Here is a 19,872-nt window from a genome sequence, read left to right as displayed (position 1 = left end):
CTGTCCCAACCCCCGAAGAACCGACTCATCCTAGTCCCCGTCATATGGGCTCTGTGCAGCACCTTAAATTGGATGAGGCCCAACCTTGCGCACGACGACGACGAATTGACCCTCTCTAGGGCATCCGCCCATGTCCCATCTTCTATCTGCTCTCCCAGCTCCGCTTCCCACTTGTCTTTCAGCTCCTCTATCGGTACCTCCTCCACCTCCTGCATTATTTTGTAGATGTCCGAGACCTTCCCTTCTCCGACCCAGACCCCTGACAGCACCCTATCACTCGCCCCTCTATCGGGAAGCAAGGGAAATCCTTCCACCTGTCGTCTGGCAAATGCCTTCACCTGCAGGTATCTAAACGTGTTCCCCGGGGGGAGCTCAAATTTCTCCTCCAGCTCTCCCAGGCTCGCATACCTCCCCTCTATGAACATGTCCCTCAGTTGCCTGATGCCCGCCCTGTGCCAGCTCTGGAATGGAAGAAAAAGGAATTAAACACAATTCAAGAAAGTACGTAATAGGGCAACACAAGATATACAATGTAACTACATAAGCATTGGCATTGGATGAAGCATACAGGGTTAATGAGGTCAGTCAATAAGAGGGTCATTTAGGAGTCTGGTGACAGTGGGGAAGAAGCTGTTTTTGAGTCTGTTCGTGTGTGTTCTCAGACTTCTGTATCTCTTGCCCGATGGAAGAAGTTGGAAAAGTGAGTAAGCCGGGTGGGAGGGATCCTTTTTTTAAAAAATAATTTTTATTGAAATTTTTACAAAATATAAACATCTCAACTCTATTAACAAAACAACCGCGGTAATACCCCAAGAACAATACCCACCCAACTTCAAAAGCAACTACAAACAAAAGAAAAGAACACCCAAACAACAAAAGGGAAAGAGATAACACCCGCCACATCCCACAAACCCATGTACACAGTTCTCCCTCCCACCGATCCAAACCCCCCCCCCCGGGTTGCTGCTGCTGCCGGCCTATTTCCCTACCGTTCCGCCAGGAAAGGCTGCCACCGCCTAAAGAACCCTTGTACTGATCGGGTGCGAGGGATCCTTGATTATGCTGCCCGCTTTCCCCCGGCAGTGGGAGGTGTAGATGGAGTCCATGGATGGGAGGCAGGTTTGTGTGATGGACTGGGCGGTATTCACGACCCTCTGAAGCTCCTTGCAGTCCTGGGCCGAGCAGTTGCCATACCAAGCTGTGATGCAGCCCGATAGGATGCTTTCTGTAGTGCATCTGTAAAAGTTGGTAAGGGTTAATGTGGACATGCCGAATTTCCTTAGTTTCCTGAGGAAGTATAGGCGCTGTTGTGCTTTCTTGGTGATAGCGTCGACGTAAGTGGACCAGGACAGATTTTTGGTGATGTGCACCCCTAGGAATTTGAAACTGCTAACTGGAATAAAAGCACTAAATAACCACAAAAATCACCTTGTAAGGCAAACAATAGACTTTCCACGCTAAAGGTCAGGTCTGTTCAGGGAGGTTTGTGTTGGCTCAGGTCACAGACCCGTGCAAAAAATATTTTGGAGATTGGCCACAATTGAGATGGGGCTCTGTGGATTCTGCCTCTTCAACTGTTTAACTGAATGCATTTTGACAACTGTTGTGAGAAACTTGACCTTTGAAGCCTTCTCTCCGTCCTCAAGCTGAGTTAGTTTAACAAGCAGATAATCCTCTTCCTCTGTGTCGGGAGCCCGTGTGGGAATTGGAAATCATTCACTTCCAATTGATTGTACACAGCGGTTAAAAAGAGAACTGGAGTAATCTCGGATTTGTTTAGTCTCGCGCTTAATGAAAATCTATTCCTTCCCAAGTTTGGGTACCAGATTGATGCAGCTCTCACTGACTTGCGGAGCTCAGTTTGAGAAACCTTTTTCTTTTAAACAGTTGGATTACATTTCACACTTGACTGCAGGGCGTCTGTGAGTTTGAAGTCACAACCTGCTCATAAGGTTAATGAACACATTGTGAGCTGAATTATTCACAGCCTCAAGTTTGAGGAACATTGTAGGAAGTTCCTGTTTCCCTTACTGAGATTTGCCATGCTGCAATTGAATGTGCATGCTGTCAAATGTACGGAACATTTCAATATGGAACAATGCATACCTGGATCTCATTAGAAGGTAATGGTCTGATTAAGAAGTTCTGGTGACATTTGTAGCTTCAAGAATGATGGTTGGGTCATTAATGAGTTCGAACTGTTAACTGATCACAAATATTTAATTTGAAAACACTCATTATGCTATGTTTGGTATTTTCTGTGCTGTTTTTAAGTGAATTTCATTGGGGCATTTTTTAATATTTTTTAAGTTCAGTTTACTGTTGGCAACATATATCAGCATGCTGTGTTGTATATTGTCAATGTTCAGTACAATCCACACACAACAATTAATGAGTGTGATTTATTGACACCAACTTATTTCAGGAGAAGGAAACGGTATGGCAGTTGTTTCATGTTAATGTTGTTCTTGCTTTACTCTATATTTTTGTTGTTTTTTTAAGCTAAAAAACGTCCTTTTCTCTGATCCCAGCTGAAAATGTGCAAACCATTGACCAGGACAGAGCAGCTCACGGTATTATGAAGATGAGCTGCTCAGGTGAAGATAAAGAGCCACTGGAGTTGGTTGGCCGACTGCTGAGTGAACCAGGAAGATTTGCGTATGGCGGCCTGTGTGGTGTTACACTCTCATTGTTGTTTTCTGAAGAGGTACACAGGTTAGTACTCTGGTGCAAGATGCTAACACCCAGCCGCTTACTACAGAGTGTCTTAGTTTGGCATCCACTATACACACACTTCCAGCAGAGAGCACTGAACAGCAATCAGACGAGGGAATTCAGCGGATTTGACTCTGAGGCACTGAGGCCACTTGCAGTTCTACTGTTGTCGTAACTGAAGTTCAATAACTTAGTCCAGGCCAGGGATGGAAATTGAAACCAATCCATGTGGGGCAGTCGCAAATGTCAAGCAGAGGATCAGTTTCTAGTGGATTTCCATTTTGTTTAGTGCACTGCTATCAACTGGCTTCTTTATGTACAAAAATTTGGAGAGGCTCAGAACAAGCGGGACTGATTCACAAATGCGTGTAAACATATTTATGGGTCTGTTCACATGTGCTGAATGTTAGCTTTCAAACTAGTTGGAAGAAAAAATGCCTTTTCTCACTGGTATTGGAGGCCACCAGTATTACCAAGCAGATCATTTAGAAAATAAAGCTTTTGTTACAACCAGTTAAATTGAACGGTAGGACTGGAACTAATTCATCATTATTATTTACTCCGATTGTTTGTTACCTAAATTTGAGACAGAAAAGATTAAGCTGAGCTCTCGGTTATTATGGGTGCGTTTGTTCAGAATTGCCCCCAGCGAAGTTTCATCTATAACAAGGTTCAAAAATGGGGTTTTGGAAAACCTTGTATTATGCTTCAAAAGGCAATTTCTGAATTATATCCTGCTGTTGCCTTATGTGAAGTTTATTTTCTTTGATGCTGGTTGTGGCTGCTTTTTTGAGACAAGGTAGATGTTCCCTGGTGGGAACATATTAACTGGCTTCACTTGATCATTTCATGCCACTAAATGTGTGGAATTGCCATGGTTTGAAACTAAGTGGGATTGAAATGATTTGCTTTTCTTCAATAGAAAATACCGAGATTTACTTTCGGAGTTGCAGTAGATTCCAAACTGGAATTAAATGCAGCTAATCACATGCAAGTATGTACCCATAGATGATGATTCTCAATCCTTCAGAAGTTACATCCTCCTTCTGTGATTTCTAAGTCACCACTGTTACTAACTGCGTGTAGGGACTCTTATTTTTCTCTTCCAGTAAGAATCAGTAGTCCAATTGGCGGAGGTGTCAAAATACAACTTTGTTTTTAGTTACTCACTGGTGTACACTTGAACAGGAGCTGAATAAAACTCAGAAACAAAATATCAAACAATACATGAAAGGCAAGCACGTGGCAAAAAGATAAGCACAAAAGAAACTAAACATAAACAAACAGGTGGATGATTCAAGAATTCAGGAACAAAGAAACTCGACCACGAGGCCCGTTTCTTAAGGGAATTTGAATCCCTGGTTTAACCCCTCACTTGCGTTCATTGGCTTCTAATTCTCAGCTGGGACCTCCCAGTTTGTTCAAATGAATGAATGTCTGTTACATAGAAGATAACTTGTTAATCAAACATTGGACATTACTTGAGATTGATTGGTGCCTATCAAAACTAGCTTAGCATTTGCATGCGCAGTCTTGCAGGGGCAAGACCCGTGCGGGGCAGCACGGTAGCATGGTGGTTAGCATAAATGCTTCACAGCTCCAGGGTCCCAGGTTCGATTCCCGGCTGGGTCACTGTCTGTGTGGAGTCTGCACGTCCTCCTCGTGTGTGCGTGGGTTTCCTCCGGGTGCTCCGGTTTCCTCCCACAGTCCAAAGATGTGTGGGTTAGGTGGATTGGCCATGCTAAATTGCCCGTAGTGTCCTAAAAAGTAAGGTTAAGGGGGGGGGGGGGGGATTGTTGGGTTACGGGTATAGGGTGGATACGTGGGTTTGAGTAGGGTGATCATTGCTCGGCACAACATCGAGGGCCGAAGGGCCTGTTCTGTGCTGTACTGTTCTATGTTCTATGTTCTTAGGAAAAATACCGATATGGTTTCTCATACGTTGCCATCTTTCCTAGCTTGGCGGAAACCTAACTAAAATTGATTAGTTGATTACATAGAGAACAATCTGTTCTCAGTACTGAATACAATGGTTAATTCATTATATGAGAAAATTACTGGGTTCCCACAATATTTTGCTTATTAGCTATATGCATTAAACTAGCCCCTATATGAATAAAACTAGACTCTATCACTGTGCTTTTATGTACTGTAATAAAAATGATGCATTGTTGGGCATCCTTACAATTTAGGTTATGGCAAATCCATGTCCCACACAGCCTTCAGTCTATCCTCTTGTTTTCACGTACCATTGATCTAAATTCAGGACTGTTTTCATAAATTGGCCACAGCAAAGAAGGAGGCCATTGAGCCTGTCGTGTCTGTGCCTGCTCCCTGCAAGAGCAACTCACCGAATGTCACTCCCTTGCCTTTTCCCTACAGCCCTGCTATATTTTTCCTCGCCAAATAATGAGCTGTCAGCTTATTCTGGGACTCTGTCTGGTTTCCTTGAATCTGTTGGTTAGCCTTTAAAAGGTTTACCTGTTGATCTGTGCGAGATACATGTCTACAAATGCACAAGTACATTTCATAGTGATGAGCCGGTGTACATACATGGGTATGTTTGTGTGACTGTACATATGCATATACATGGGTCTGTTAATGTATATATGCATGCGCCAAATTATGAGTGCACGTATGTATGTGTACTGAACAGTTTTGGTTACAAGTCTTATTAAAGAAAGGTCACTGAATACATTTCTTTGGTTTTGTAGACAGTTCAGAATGAAATTTATTGAAGGGCTTGTAGATTGGCTGCAGCTTTCAGAATCTGTCTTGTCTGTCATGGAGGCTTTTGCCAATGGAATGGGAGGGGAAGGAACAGACACATTTGCAGACCTCCTGTTAAAAGAACCGGCATTGAAGGACAGCCCAATTCTGATCACTCAGGTACACATGTTCAGTATGTTATGTCTGCCAACCCATATTGTATTTTTGATTGTTTTCTTCACGTGCTGTATAAGTTTGTGTGAAAATTTCTGTGAATTGTTTTCTTTGATTTTGGAACAACTCAAATATTCAACCTAATTGTTTGCCATTCTGTTTCAGGACCTTGTTTCCTTTTCACTGAAAGATGGTGAGTTCTGAATACTTTAACTGTAAAAACTGAAAATGCTGGAAATGCACAGTGGATCTATGTTGCATTTTCACGTCCCTCCCCTTGTACCAATCACATCACTGAATCAGAGACCATAATCCAATGATTCCTAAATGTTTTCTTACTGTGACTTCATTTTAGTGCTTAAAAATTGGTGTAACCCTGGAGTGAGAATGGGAGTAGGGTGGATAGGGGGTGAGGAGCTGTGGAAAGGGGACCGATAGTTTTGCCCTCAACCACGTCAAAATCTCTGATGGGACCTCATTCATTCACAATGCAACCTCAGTGCCAATCCCAGGACTGTCCCACCAGAGTCTCCACTGGGAGATTGTGACCCCAAATAATTGTCCCGTGATCCCAATGGGGGGTGATCACGTCTCATGGCTTGGGAACCATTTTGATTGGCATTGTAGTCTTAACGATTCAATCAATGAGCTTCTAGAATCAGCAAGCAGATCTTGGCAACATCTCTATTGTGGCATTTTTGATTCATCCATCACAGCAATGGCCCTATCCATATTATTCTGTGTCATACAGCTGCCATGGTTGTTCTTTACACACCACATGGTAGGACCCTTATAATAAATCCCACATAACCAATGCATCAAAATTCAGTAAATTCATAAATATGCTCTTAAACTTCCTTGTCCTAAATGAGAATTGCTCCAGCCCCAAATATCTCTTCTTGGTTATGGGCAGTTAGCACCATGTCTATCCACCAAGATGCCTATGCCCCAGGGCCGAGAAGCTTATGATTCAATACCATGACCATATAAACGTGAAACATGGGAGTATACATTTGTTGTCAGTTAGTGATGCCAAGAGACAGCTCATTAGCTTCTTTGATCTGACCTGTGAATCTCTTGTAAAGCACTTGAGATGGTTTGCTTTATTAAAGGCGCTATATTAGTACAGGTTGTTATTCCCTTTTTAACTCGAGTAAAAGGCCAACTTTAGCACCCTGAAGACATTTAAAGTTCTTGGGCCTACAAATATCTGCTTCCTACTGTGGAGCAGTCCCTCCAGCTCCCCATGTCATGACATCCCTTCTTGCTTCTCGTGCTGTGACATTCTCTCCCTTGCCCCTGTGCGGTTATAGTATTTATTTTGCTATTTATCATCACCCAGAGTGCAGGATTCAGTGGTGCCAGAATGAGCATCAATCAGCTTTGGAATATTCTGATGGTCTTTAATTGGCATTTTCAGGAAAAGTAATTTGGGTAATGACAAATTCTCCCCAGAAACTCCGATTTCAACCAAACTGAGTCAAGGCATCATAGGATGTGGATCTACAGTGGGGAAGGAAGGGGAAGAGCTTTATCAAAAGCAACAAATCTGGTGTTGTAACATTAAAAATTGCAAATGAATTACTTTTTGTAGAATCGTGAAATGCCGAGTATTCTAATAACGTGAAGATATGTTTTTGTTGGTGTCTGAAATATTGAATTTTCTCCTGTGTGCTATGGCTTTTGGATTGCTGCACTGCAAAACATTCTGAACCAAGCCGTCATTATTCATAGGAGAGCTTCATAACACTGGCTTTAAATTAATAGTGTAGCAGCTGCTATCTGCCTAGTCTTGGACATTTTCCTGAAGCAGAAAGTTCCCAAAGTATGGATATGGTTTGTAAATCACCAGTCTGATTACTGAGAAGCGTCAAAGCTGCTGTTTTGATAAATTGATTGAGAAAGTAACTAACCTGGGAGGAGTTGAACAAAGCTTAGGATTCCAATAAATTGAGTTCTACACGAAGGCTGTGATTTAACTGATTCTATAATATCACAAACCTTGACCCAGTTCCTGGTTTTAAATGAGCCACTTACTTCCCTACCTGTGACAATGGATGGAAAATAACATTGCAGGGAAAGAAAACATTGGGAATGCTGCAAACGTGAAAACCAAATAAATAATGACAATGCTCACAATGTCTGTTAGTGCAAGAAAAGTTTGACATTTTGAACTTTGAGTGAGGAAGGGTCAGATGAACTGTTCATGAGATTTTACTGTATTCAACATGTGCTGCGCCTGACCTGAATGTAGTGGTAGCTGTAATCTACAGCTGACACATGATGCCCACGATCTGTGGATGTTTGATACAAACAGTACTGAGCATCCAAAATAATAATCTTCTTGAAGTCTGTTGAATTCAGGGGGGCAAGAAATAACTGAAGATTAGTCAGTTGTGCATCTGAGTGAGGTGCTTCGTATCTTTGCAACTATAAGTCATCAAGGGGCTGAAACCTTCAGGAGTAGAGCAGGACAGGAAACAAAACCAGGAAATATCACTTATGCAAAGACAAGATTACATATATTCCTTTATTCTTTTCTTTCCTTGGTTCTGGAAGAATAACTCTTGTGTCATTCGACTCTCCTGTTCTTCACCCTATCATAGACCTTTTTGTTCTTGTCTCACCCACATTGCTCAAAACCTATTACATTTCTAACTTTTCCCTGTTTTAATAAAAGGTCACAGGCCTGAAATGTTAAATGTGTTTCTATCTTTACAGACGCTGCCAAAACATGCTGAATATTTCTGTTTTCATTACAAATATTGCGCATTGGCTTCATGTCTGGATTGACATTATGACAACCCCCCCCCCCAAACCACCACCACCACGTCGGCTGTCCTCCCCTCCATCAACTCTGGCATTTCCGACACCCCAAAATGGCCACCATAGGGTCCAGCCCGGCCTCTACCCCTACAATCTTTGATAAATGTGGTGCCACCTCTGTCACAAACTCCTTACAGATCTCCGCCGGCTAACTGCCCGGCCCTGGGGCCTTCCCCAACTTCATCCCTTTTATGCTATCCACCACCTCTCAGTCCTAGTGGCTCCTCCAGCGCCTGCCTCTTCTTCTCATCCAGCCTTGGGAATTCCAGCTCATCCAAAAACCACCACCACACCACATGGCAAACCTGTCCGAAAAATGAAAGTTCATGGAATACGCAGAAAGTAGCAAGTTGGATCCAAAATTGGCTCAGTGGCAGCAAGCAAGATGTAATGATCAGTTTGTGTTTTAGTGACAGGAAGGCTGTTTCCAGTCGGGTCCAGTACCTGGTGTTATGTTACTTGTAGCTACAAAGAGAAGAATCAGAGGCGGCACAAGTTGAGTTCGCGTAAAAATAGTGCCAGGTGTTTATTTACAAGATGCTGCTTAAACAGGATACAATGGTGAATTCCACAAAAGCCCGCCATTGCGCAACACGTGACCATACACCTGCCAATGGTGTTACTCTGGTACATAGCAGCTGAGTGATATAAAATATGGCCATGTGGTTGATAGTGAGGAAGATGGTCTCACCCCCACAACCCAAAGATGTGCAGGGTAAATGGATTGGCCACGCTAAATTGCCCTTAATTTTTAAAAAAGATAGTGAGGAAGATAGCTGGAGACTGCAGGAGCATATCCATGGGCTTCTTAGGTGGTAGTTCGGTGATTGTTTTTGACTGGCGCAGACGCAATGGGCTGAAGGACCTTTTCCGGGCTGTAGGACTCTATGATCAGATGGGCAGAAAAATAGCAAACGGAATTCAATCTGGAGAAGTGTAAGGCAGTGCATTTGACGATGGCAAAGAAGGCAAGGAGATGCACAATAAATGGCCATTTGCTGAGAAGGAAGAGGAGCTGAAGGACTTTGGAGTGCATATGCATAGATCCTGAAGGTAGATACGGTGGTTAAGGATTTACATTTTATGCCTCAGCTAATGAAAGAGCAGGTCAGTTATGCTAAAACCTTATAAAACACTAGTTAGGCTGCAGCCAGTGTACTGCACACATTGTGGTCACCGCATTACAGGAAGGATGTGATTTCACTAAAGAGAGTATAGAGGAGATTTAGGAACATGTTGCTGATGTCTGGAGATTTTTAGTTACAAGGAAAGTTTGGATAGACTAGGTTTATTTTACTTGGAACAGAGTCAGCTGAGAGGAGATTTAATTGAGATGTATAAAATCATGAGGGACCATGATAGAGCGAATAAGCAGGACCTATTTCCCCTAAAAAAGAGGTCAATAACAAGAGGGTGGAGGGCATAGATTTAAAGTAATTGGTCGAGGGAAGTTGAGGTGGGATGTTTTAATCCAAAGGGTGGTGATGCCCTAGAACTCACTGCCTGAAATGGTGGTAGAAGCAGAAAGTCTCATTTCATTTAAAAAATACATATATAGTGCCGCTGAAGCACACAGACCCAGAATAAACTGTCTAGTGTGCTACTGAATCATACAAAGTTGGAATACTTTATCCATGACAGTAACAGCTTCAGTGACCGCTGATTTCACAGGTTCGATTGATGATCTCAGTTAGATAGCAGCTGGTGTTACAATTGGTCTCAACCCATTGGCATTAAAATCAGCCATGGATGTGGACTCTGCTCTATATTCAGGGACTTCTGGTGGAAAGTGTGTGTGGACATTGGGTAAGAACAGGATCAGGCCTTGTTGTGTACATATACTTATGGTTCGATAGCCTATTTCGTCTCACATGAGGAATGCCAAATAATGTCTCTGAGCTACTGTAAAGCTACCAGTCTTCATGGAACTGCAGCTAGCCAGAGTCATGATGAGAGGGAGAAAATTGAAAAACAGGCAAAAAGCCCAGATGAAGGCCTAGAATTATCATATTAAATGGAAACTTAAGCCAGCTGAAACTAAATAATCCTTCTTTGCTGTTGTTCCTTGTTCAAGTTAAATATCAATAAATATTAATCATTCAGTCTAATGCTTGTTATTGATTTGTTATCCATGGGTGATTAGTGTTGCATGAGCTGCAAAGTACATACGTTTCCTCGAAGCCCAACCTGCTGATAGCATACATCTGTGTGTACAGCAGAAGCATTTTGATTAAATGAACCGGGTGGTGGTGTCAGCACAACTCCAGCCTTTCACCTCTGGGACCTGTGTCAAATGCAGCTCAAATTGTCGGGGCAAAAGTCTCCTTTGTTGACTGAGCCCTGAAATGAATGAAGGAAAAGAAGTTGAAGAGTTCTTGAAACAGGGTTGGTAAATGTGATTCAAAGTGTTTGAAAACATGAAGGAAAAACACTGACATGATGAACTGGTTGGAGCTAATGACCTGTTTCCGTGTTGCGTTTTCAGTCACAAACAAGTTCCCAGTGAGCATACTTTCATGCTAATTAACACAAAATTGGTTTCACTAAGGGACGTTTCAGAATGGGTTGGTGCAGGAATAAGAATTGTAAAATTAGTGCGATTTGGGACATTCCTGAAGTTGGTGTACCTTTTTGGGGAAGTACAAAGGGAGCTTTACCTTGTATATAACGTGTACTGTACCTTTGGGGAAGTACAAAGGGAGCTTTACCTTGTATATAATGTGTACTATACCTTTGGGGAAGTACAAAGGGAGCTTTACCTGGTATATAACATGTATCTGACCTGAGAGTGTTTAATGGGGCTGCTGCGTTCCAGCTGATACTGAGTACCTGAAATAGAAAATTTTCAATCCCCCACAGAAATTCCTCATCTTGATATCATTAAATATCATGTTTCAAAACTCCTTTGTGTATATTTTTGCCAGTCTTAATCTGCGGGTTGGGTATGGGGGAATTTAGTTTGTTACTGTCCGAGTGAATGTGAGGGACAAGCAAGTCACTTTATGTCCCAGAGCAAAGAAAGACTTGGATTTTTACAGCACTTTTCAGTGGAGGTCTCCAAGTGCTTGCAGCCAATGTATACTTTTAAATGCTACAGTATAGGAAGCTCACCAACCAACCAATTCACACAGTGAACTCCCACAAACAGTAATGCGATAATTACCAGGGAACCTTTTTTTAAAGTCATTGATCATGGGATAAATATTGGCCAGGACCCGGGGATAACTCTCTTCTTTGAAGTAATGACATGGGATCATTAATGTGTATCCAATCGGGACGATGGAGTTTGGCGTCTCATCCGAATAATGGCACCTTCAACAATGCAGTGCTCCCTTATTACTGAATTGGAGTGTCAGCATAGACTTTTGTGCTCAAACCCTGGACTTGAATCCAGATCCAGGCCTGAGAATGCTACCAACTGAATTATGGCTGACACACAAAGCATTGTAATGTAATTATTTCAAGATACAAAATGAATTGTTTGCTCGTCCCACACTCTTGATCTTTGGTCTGGGGGTGGGGCCATTGGGGTGTCAATGTGTTAGAGGGGATGTGGTGGTAGAGGAGGAGCTGCTGATGGTTCCAGTATGCACACTTTCGTGCCTTCTCTTGATCTAATTGAGTTTTATCAAAATATCAGTTGGTGGAAATCATGTATAGTCATTTTATTAACCTGAAAATATCTTTCAACCTGTTTACAATGGTCTGTTTGTTCCAGCAGTATATAGGATGGTGCACACATGGATTTCCACTGGCCAACACACTTAGTCCCCCAGAAGAGATCCCACTCCGATCTGTATCGTTCACCCTCACACTGGGCAGTGCAATCCTAGTCTATGTTGCTCGGTACTGAATCATCTATAAGACCTGTTCACAAAGTTGGAGCTACCCAAGGTCACATGCATGCTTGTTTTCCAGTACAGTACATTTGGATAATGTTGCTCCAAAGCCGTAAATATTGTAGCAGTTCCAGAGTTTCCTAACTTGGAATACAGCATTCAACACTCCATATTTGTGTTGCAGGATATTACGACGCACGTGCAAGGGTCCTCATCCGTCACATCACGTGGCTGTTACGAATTTCTTTTGAAGAATTGGAGATCTTTGAGGAATCGTTGGTAGAAAGCCTGAAAGGACATAAAGAAACAGAGTCAGAGTAAGGGAAAAACCTAGATTTTCACAATTCCAATGTGTTCTGTCATAAAGAAATAACGGCCTACATACTTAAACAGAGAAACACAGAGCCCTGAATAACCAACTCTATTTTCAAACAACATCATTTATGAATCATGGATTTTGATTTATTTTCTTCGTGAGGGAAATAGGATGAGATCACAATCTTGTAAATGTGCAAAAAATGTATTAAAAGAATCAATGCACAAAACAAAATACCGTCACTGCAAAACGTGTTCCTACTGTGACCTTGAGCTCGACAGTATATCTGTCTGGGTCATCTGGGGATTGAGTTCTGTTTGTTTGGCTCCCTGCAGCTGCTGTGTCCACAGTTTGACAGTTTTTGAAGGTGATTGGGTGGAGGGCGATCACAAGATTCAGAGAACAATGAAGTAATTATGTGCTTTATCCAATCGAGGGCTTTGAATGGTGATTAAAACGCACTTGGGTTTTACAGTTGTGTTTTATAATTCTCACATCAGCCCTAAAACTATATTGCTGTTTAAAAAGTCACCAGAGTGTTTCTGCAGTTTTCTTTTATTCTGCAAGAACTCCATTGATTGTTCAGTTCATAACTTTGTGCAGCTTATATTAAATCTGTGTGGGTGTGTGTGTGTATTTCTTGATACTTGCATTCACATTCAAACAAGTGGCTTTGCTCATAACACCACAACATTAAACATTGAAAGTTAGAAGGGGCCAGTGTACACAATTATTTTTTTAAAATATTTTTTGTTCTCATTTTTCACATTTTCTTCAAAATTTACACCCACCAACAATAAACAATAATCAGTAACAAATATGTCAATCCCCATATCAATAATAAGGATCCCATCCTCCCACCAAACCCCAAACATTAGCCCGCATGTTCACGCAAACAAATGACAAAGGAATTAGGGATCACCCATAGTCACCATTGACACATACAGCCCCCCTCCCCCCAAATGCCCCAACTAATGTTCGATGTTATCCAGTTCTTGAAAGTGCATAATGAATAATGCCCATGAATTGTAGAACCCCTCCATCCTTCCCCTCAGTTCAAACTTAACCTTCTCAAGAGTCAAGAATTCCAACAGGTCCCCCCGCCACGCCAGGGCACAGGATGGAGAGGTTGCTCTCCAACCTATCAGGATCCGCCTTCGGGTGATCAACAAGGCGAAGGCTACAACATCTGCCTCCGCGCCCGTTTCCAACCCTGGCTGGTCCGACACCCCGAATATGGCCTCCCGGGGGCCCGGGTCCAGTTTCACGTTGCACCACTTTAGAAATTACCCTAAAAACCTCCTTCCAGTACTCCCCAAGCTTTGGACAGGACCAAAACATATGAATGTGATTAGCGGGGCCCCCCCTGCAATGTTCACACACATCTACTTCTTCAAAGAATCGGCTCATCCTCGCCCTCATGAGGTGTGCTCTGTATACTACCTTCAGCTGTATCAGCCCCAACCTCGCGCACGAGGTGGAGGCATTCACTCTCCAGAGCGCCTCGCACCAGAACCCCTCCTCCATATCTTCTCCCAGCTCCTCCTCCCACTTTGCCTTGAACCCATCCAGCGGTGCCTTCTCCTCTTCCAAAATAGCTCCGTAAACCGCTGACACTACCCCCTTCTCCAGTCCCCCTGTCATCAGCACCTCCTCCAGCAATGTGGAGGGCGGCTCCACTGGGAAGCTCTGTATCTCCAAAATCTCGAACCTGCATGTATCTAAACATTTCCCCCTGCTCCAGCCTATACTTTGCTTCCAGCTCCTTCAATCCTGCAAACCGACCCTTAAGAAACAAATCCTTTAGTGTCTTAATCCCCTTATCCCATTTCCGAAAATTTCTATCCCACCTCCCTGGCACAAATCTGTGGTTCCCCCGAATCAGCATTTCCCTTGACCCTGCCCCCAATCCGAAGTGTTGGCGAAACTGCCTCCAAATTCTCAATGAAGCTATTATTACTGGACTCCGAGTATTTCCCTGGGGCTATCGGGAGCGGCGCAGTTGCTAGTGCTTTCAATCCCGACTCCCTGCACAAACTCTCCTCCATTCTGACCCACTGGGAATCAATCCCTCTGACCCAACTCCGCACCTTCTCCACATTCGCCGCCCAGTAATAATACATCAGGTTCGGAAGACCCAAACCCCCTGCCTGCCTTCCCCTCTGTAGCGGCACCTTTCTTACTCTGGCCACCTTCCCTCCCCATATGAGCGAAGTAATCCTTCCCTCAATCTCTGATAAAAGCCTTTGGCAGGAAAATTGGCAGGCATTGAAAAATAAACAGAAATTGCGGCAACACGTTCATTTTAACCGCCTGTACCCGACCCGCCAGTGACAGAGGGAGACCATCTCACCTTGCTAGATCAGCTTTCACTCTCCATACCAAACTAGAAATGTTGCACCTGTGGAGCCCCCCCCCCCCCCCCCCCCCCCCCCCCCCAACTCGGTGTACACACTTCTATATAATTTTACAACACAGAAACAGGCTATCCAGAAATAAAAAATTATTTTTCCGTTTTACTGTTTTATTTTCCTTCTGGGTATTCCGTCCAACTGGTCTATGCCAGTATGTATGCTCCACATGAACCTCCTTCCACCTTACTTAATTTCAATGTATCTGTACATAAGTTCTTGTTATTGTCTGCTTTCTTACCCTCGTGTTTGTCCAGCTTCCACATAAGGCATCATTGTTATTTGCCTCAACTACTCTATTTGGCAGCAGGTTCCATATTCTCACCAGTCTGTGGATAAAAAAAGTTTCTCCAGAATACCTTATTTGATTTTATTGCTGACGACCTTGTAGTTATGATCCTCTTTTTGGACTCTGCACAAGTGGAGAGGTCTTTTCTACGCCTGCCCTATCAAACCACATCATCATTTTAAAGGCCACTGTTGAGTCACTCCTCAGCCTTTTTGTGTGTGAATAGGGCCACCCAGCATATTTGTTCAGTCTTTTCTGATAGTTAGAACCTCTCAGTTCTGGTATCATCTTTGTAAATCTGTTTCCACCTTCTTTAACGCTTCTTTCTGTAATTTGGAAGCCAGAGCTGTGCACAGGGTGGTTTTGCAATTTCTTTTGGTTTAACACTTCACAGTTCTGAGGCACACCCGCTAGTCTTGACTTGTATGTTGTGCTCCCAGCTCCCAAAAAAGTGGACATCTCTAAACTGCAAGCTTCAGAATAAAGCTCATTGACACTGACTCATGAAACGCACCAGGACCAAGTACACTGTTCGATGCAGAATAAAATTCACATTACTCAATCTGACTGGTGCATCATAGGTTGGATGCGAGTTCCAACCCAGTAATGTACTTCAGAAGAACCTCCCTTGCTGCACAAGTCTGAACGTTTCCTTTTTTCAGTACATTCAATCTCAGGACCCTGAATGGTACTGACAATCGATTAGGCGACGCAATTGCGTCATCTGCATATGTTGAATTTATATTTCCAGTTCACAACATATTTAACTATTGAAAATGGAATATTGGCCGTGAACCGAATTGCTCAAGTCAACATAAAACCAGCAGTGACTGGCTTCTGTCAATAGTTCAAGGATTGACCTCTAACGTTCAGTAAGAGTCATTACATGCTCTTTCTGCTTATTGATTAAATGACGTAGTTTCAGAGATACAAGACCGTTCACAAATCTTTGCTTTTTGACCTGTATAAATTCCCCAACCACTGCACCAGTGCAAGCTTCATACTATGGCAGGTCAAGGACATTTTTAATATAACATTTATAACAATATCCACATATTTTTCTAAGCCGATTCAGGTGGTTCACTCAGTGGTTATTAACCTGAAATGGGAATGTTTTGCTAGGTTTTGTCTCAACGTCACCAGTGCCTTTCTCAGATGAAATGTTGGTTTGCATGGCGCAGGGGCCTAGAATCCTTGCCCTTTCCTCAGACATCCAGGGTGAGCCAAGCCCTGACTGGCGGGTTGAAATTTACTCCTCTCAGCAAAATGGGTTTGGTGCAATTTTAGACCAGCTCTTTGTGAATATGAATCAGTCAATAATTGGCAAAATGGGAAAGAGCAAACCTATTCTGCAGCACTAAAACCATGCTGTATTTATGCTACAGGATGTTGCATGCTGTGTTTACTGGGCTCACACTTTATCTGTGATTTTCACTCTGCTTAGCATCTTACTCTAGTGATATTTCAACTGTTTTTCTCAATCTCTGCGGCCCACTAACTTTTCATGCATGTATCACGTATTAAATACAGCGAATTGTATAAGGGCATGATAAGGATGTGATAGCTCCAGCTGGTGGGTTGATACTAGAGATTCATAGCGAGCCTGAAGCAGCAGTCAGCCTGCTATTTCCAAACAGCAACAAATTATCCAATACCCGCTGTACAAATATTGTGACATCCAACTAATCACCTTCACAGTTGTTGATTTGCTAACACTTTTCGACAGGTTAGGGAACCACGTAATCAAAATTACCCAGCAGTGGCCTGCTTGCAATTGAGTTTGTGAAGCCTTATAATACTTCTGTTGCATGTATGATGTTTAAAAATATTTTATTCAGGCATTTATATAAACAAACAGAACAAATAAGAATGGAAGTGGAATTGAAAATAACCAACACCCACTCCCCACACCCTGCCCCCGTCCTCCAGTCCTACCTCCCCCCTTTTTAATCCCCTTAACCCCAACGCTCTGAAAACCCCTGAATCCTACTTAAAGATGTAAATGAATGACTTCTACCTCCGAGTGAACTCATCCACCGACTGAACTTGACCATCTCCAACCTCAGTAATTCCACCAAGTCACTCACCCACACCCCCATTTTCGGCAGCTCCGAATCCCTCCACCCAAGCAAATTCTGTCTCTGCTATCAATGAGGGAAAGGCAAAGACACCGGCCTTTCTCAACCCCTCTTCTCCCGGGTCTTCTGACACCCCAAATATTTCCCAACCCTGGATTCGGGGTCACCTTCACCCCCAATACCTTGAACATTACATCCGCAAACCCCTGCCAGAAAGAACCCCCTCAGTTTCGGACATACCCAAACATGTGGACATGGTTCGCGGGCCTCCCCGTGGGCAGCCCGCACATGTCCACCACCCCCACAAAGAACTTACTCACAGTAACCTCGTTGCAGTGTTAATGTAAGCCTACTTGTGACACCAATAAAGATTATTATTATTACTCATCCTTGCAAAGGAGAGAAAGCGCCCCAGAAATAACCAAAAGAAAACGCCTCCTCATACCTCAAAAATTCAATATCCTCCTTCTCCTGCCAATCCATTGTCCCTCAGAAACTCCATTGCCTCCTCTGGCGTATCAAAATAGTGTTCTAAATTCTGGAAGGTCACTCTGAGGTGTGCCGCTTAACGCACTCAAAACTTCACCCCCTCATGAAGAGGGCAGCCTTGACCCGGTTAAACCTGGCCCTCCTCTTCACCAGTTCTGCACCCAGATCTTAGTACACCTGCAGCTCTCCCAGGTGTATTTCCTCATCTGCCTCGCCCATCGAAGAATCTTCTCTTTGTCCATGAAGTGGTGCAACCGTACCACCATCGCCCTCGGCGGCTCGCCCGCCTGTGGCCTCCTCATCAGCGCCCTATGCGCCGTCGGCTTCCAGATGCTGTTCAAAGCCCCCCCCCCCCCCCCCACATTAGCTTTTCCAGCATTGTGGCCACGTACGTGCCGCCCTCCTCTCCTTCGATGCCTGTGGGCATCCCCACGATCCTCACATTTTGCCCTCTGGAACGGTTCTCCACCTTCTCCTTCAGCCTCTTTTGAGTCTCCCGCATCACCCTCACCTTGAGCACCAACAAGGCGAGCTGCTCCTCGTGCTCCCCAACCGCCTCCTCCACTTTCTGGATCACCTGGCCTCTGTTCCACTTGGTCAATCCCTGCTTTGAGTGGCTCTACCACCTTGGCCAGGTCCTCCAGGAATTATTTTCTCTGCTGGCTGAACTCCTCGTTTAAGACGTCCACCAGCTGCTCTGTTGACCACTGGGCGGGCAGAACAGATCCTTTGCCCTCTTAATCTGTGGTGTATGAAGATTCTCTTGCTCCACCAGCTCCCTTCTTCTCTACCCAGTCTAGTTCATGGATCCATCCACCAGCCACACCAAAGGAGTTACACCTTCTCCTGGCACTCTCTACCTCTTTCCATCCAAAATACCACCCCTCAGACGGGGAAAGGACCGGAAAATTCCACCTTAAGCGGGAGCTTCCATGGCCACCATCAGAAGTCATTGCATGTATGATGTTAGCTATCGAACACACTTTTGTAATGTGCTCTTTTTTGGAATCTCACTAATTTGTCAAATCAACCTGCACACACTTTAATGGAAAGAGAGTTGGGTGGAATAGGATCAGAAAATAATGTGCCACTACTTAATCTGCAGTTGCTTATTTCAAAAAACTGAAATTTTGTGGATTTAATCTTATGTCATAGCGAAGAAATTGAGTAATAATAGCGAGTAATAATATGCAGCATTGTTTTTTTAAAAAGTCCTTTCAGTCGAGTGGTTTGTGTGAGCAGATGAGACAGGCATGCACACTGCTTCTTGTATGTTCAGCCTCCTCCGACAAAAGCTATTGCTCGGTTTCTCCCTCAATTGCCATCTCACTCTGAGCTGGAGATGGGGTATGAATTGTCTATTTCTTGGTCTCACAGTTGCCTTTGAAGTCTCAATGCTGCTTCATTTGCAGAAAAGAGGGCTTGAGTGATCTGATTCAAATTGTTATGGATATGAAATAAATTGACCCAAGCTGATTCAGGCAAATTATTCAAGATCATGAAGAATTCAAAATCACAGTGAAAACAAATTAAAAATGAGGACAGAAGTCGGGGGAATTTTTTTCCCCTCAGAAGTATCAAGAAGAGGAGATTACTATCAGTGGAGTCAAGAGACAAATAAACGTGCGTTTAGAAAGTCAAGGAATTGAGAGGTAAAGTGAGGAAGTGGGTGGAGTTAATCAATGGAAGAGAAGACGTGGCAAAGCTTAATGGCATTCGATTTCTTAAAAGCTTGTATCCAAAGTGAACCACAGCCTGAAATCATGTGACCAAAGTAGTATTGAACTGTGAATCCTTCAGTATCTTCTCATCGCTGTTGGAAACTTCCTTGTGTCAGGAGTTTGACTATCTTTCAAATGAGATCAGACCTCTGTCAGTAATCTATTATAAACGTGCTTATTAATGGAGATAATACCCTATCAGTAATCTTGCATTATAAAGGTGCCTGTAAGTGAATTTATACTGATGCCAATTTTCTTTCTAATTGCTGTTCCATAAGGATGCTGCTCACTGTAAGTATTCTTAT

General features: G+C 43.3%; 1 protein-coding gene across 3 annotated transcripts in view; it reads left to right on the top strand.

The window, feature by feature from the left end:
• tmco4 (transmembrane and coiled-coil domains 4) overlaps positions 1 to 19,872 on the top strand; it is a 125,310-nt gene that overhangs the window by 12,381 nt on the left and 93,057 nt on the right. For 2 of the 3 annotated variants that reach the window (XM_038822150.1, XM_038822148.1), the window contains exons 2-5: positions 2,532 to 2,715; positions 5,430 to 5,604; positions 5,764 to 5,791; positions 12,448 to 12,580. In XM_038822150.1, coding sequence (XP_038678078.1) covers positions 2,579 to 2,715; positions 5,430 to 5,604; positions 5,764 to 5,791; positions 12,448 to 12,580 — 473 coding nt within the window. In that variant the 5' untranslated portion in view covers positions 2,532 to 2,578. Of the gene's footprint in view, positions 1 to 2,502; positions 2,716 to 5,429; positions 5,605 to 5,763; positions 5,792 to 12,447; positions 12,581 to 19,872 lie in introns of all 3 variants that reach the window. The other variant, XM_038822149.1, reaches the window with a different exon arrangement.

The sequence above is a fragment of the Scyliorhinus canicula genome, chromosome 16, assembly GCF_902713615.1.
Source record: "Scyliorhinus canicula chromosome 16, sScyCan1.1, whole genome shotgun sequence".
Taxonomy (NCBI): Eukaryota; Metazoa; Chordata; class Chondrichthyes; order Carcharhiniformes; family Scyliorhinidae; genus Scyliorhinus; species Scyliorhinus canicula.
Note: the sequence above shows the minus strand (reverse complement) of the source record. Positions and strands in the feature narration are given on the sequence as shown.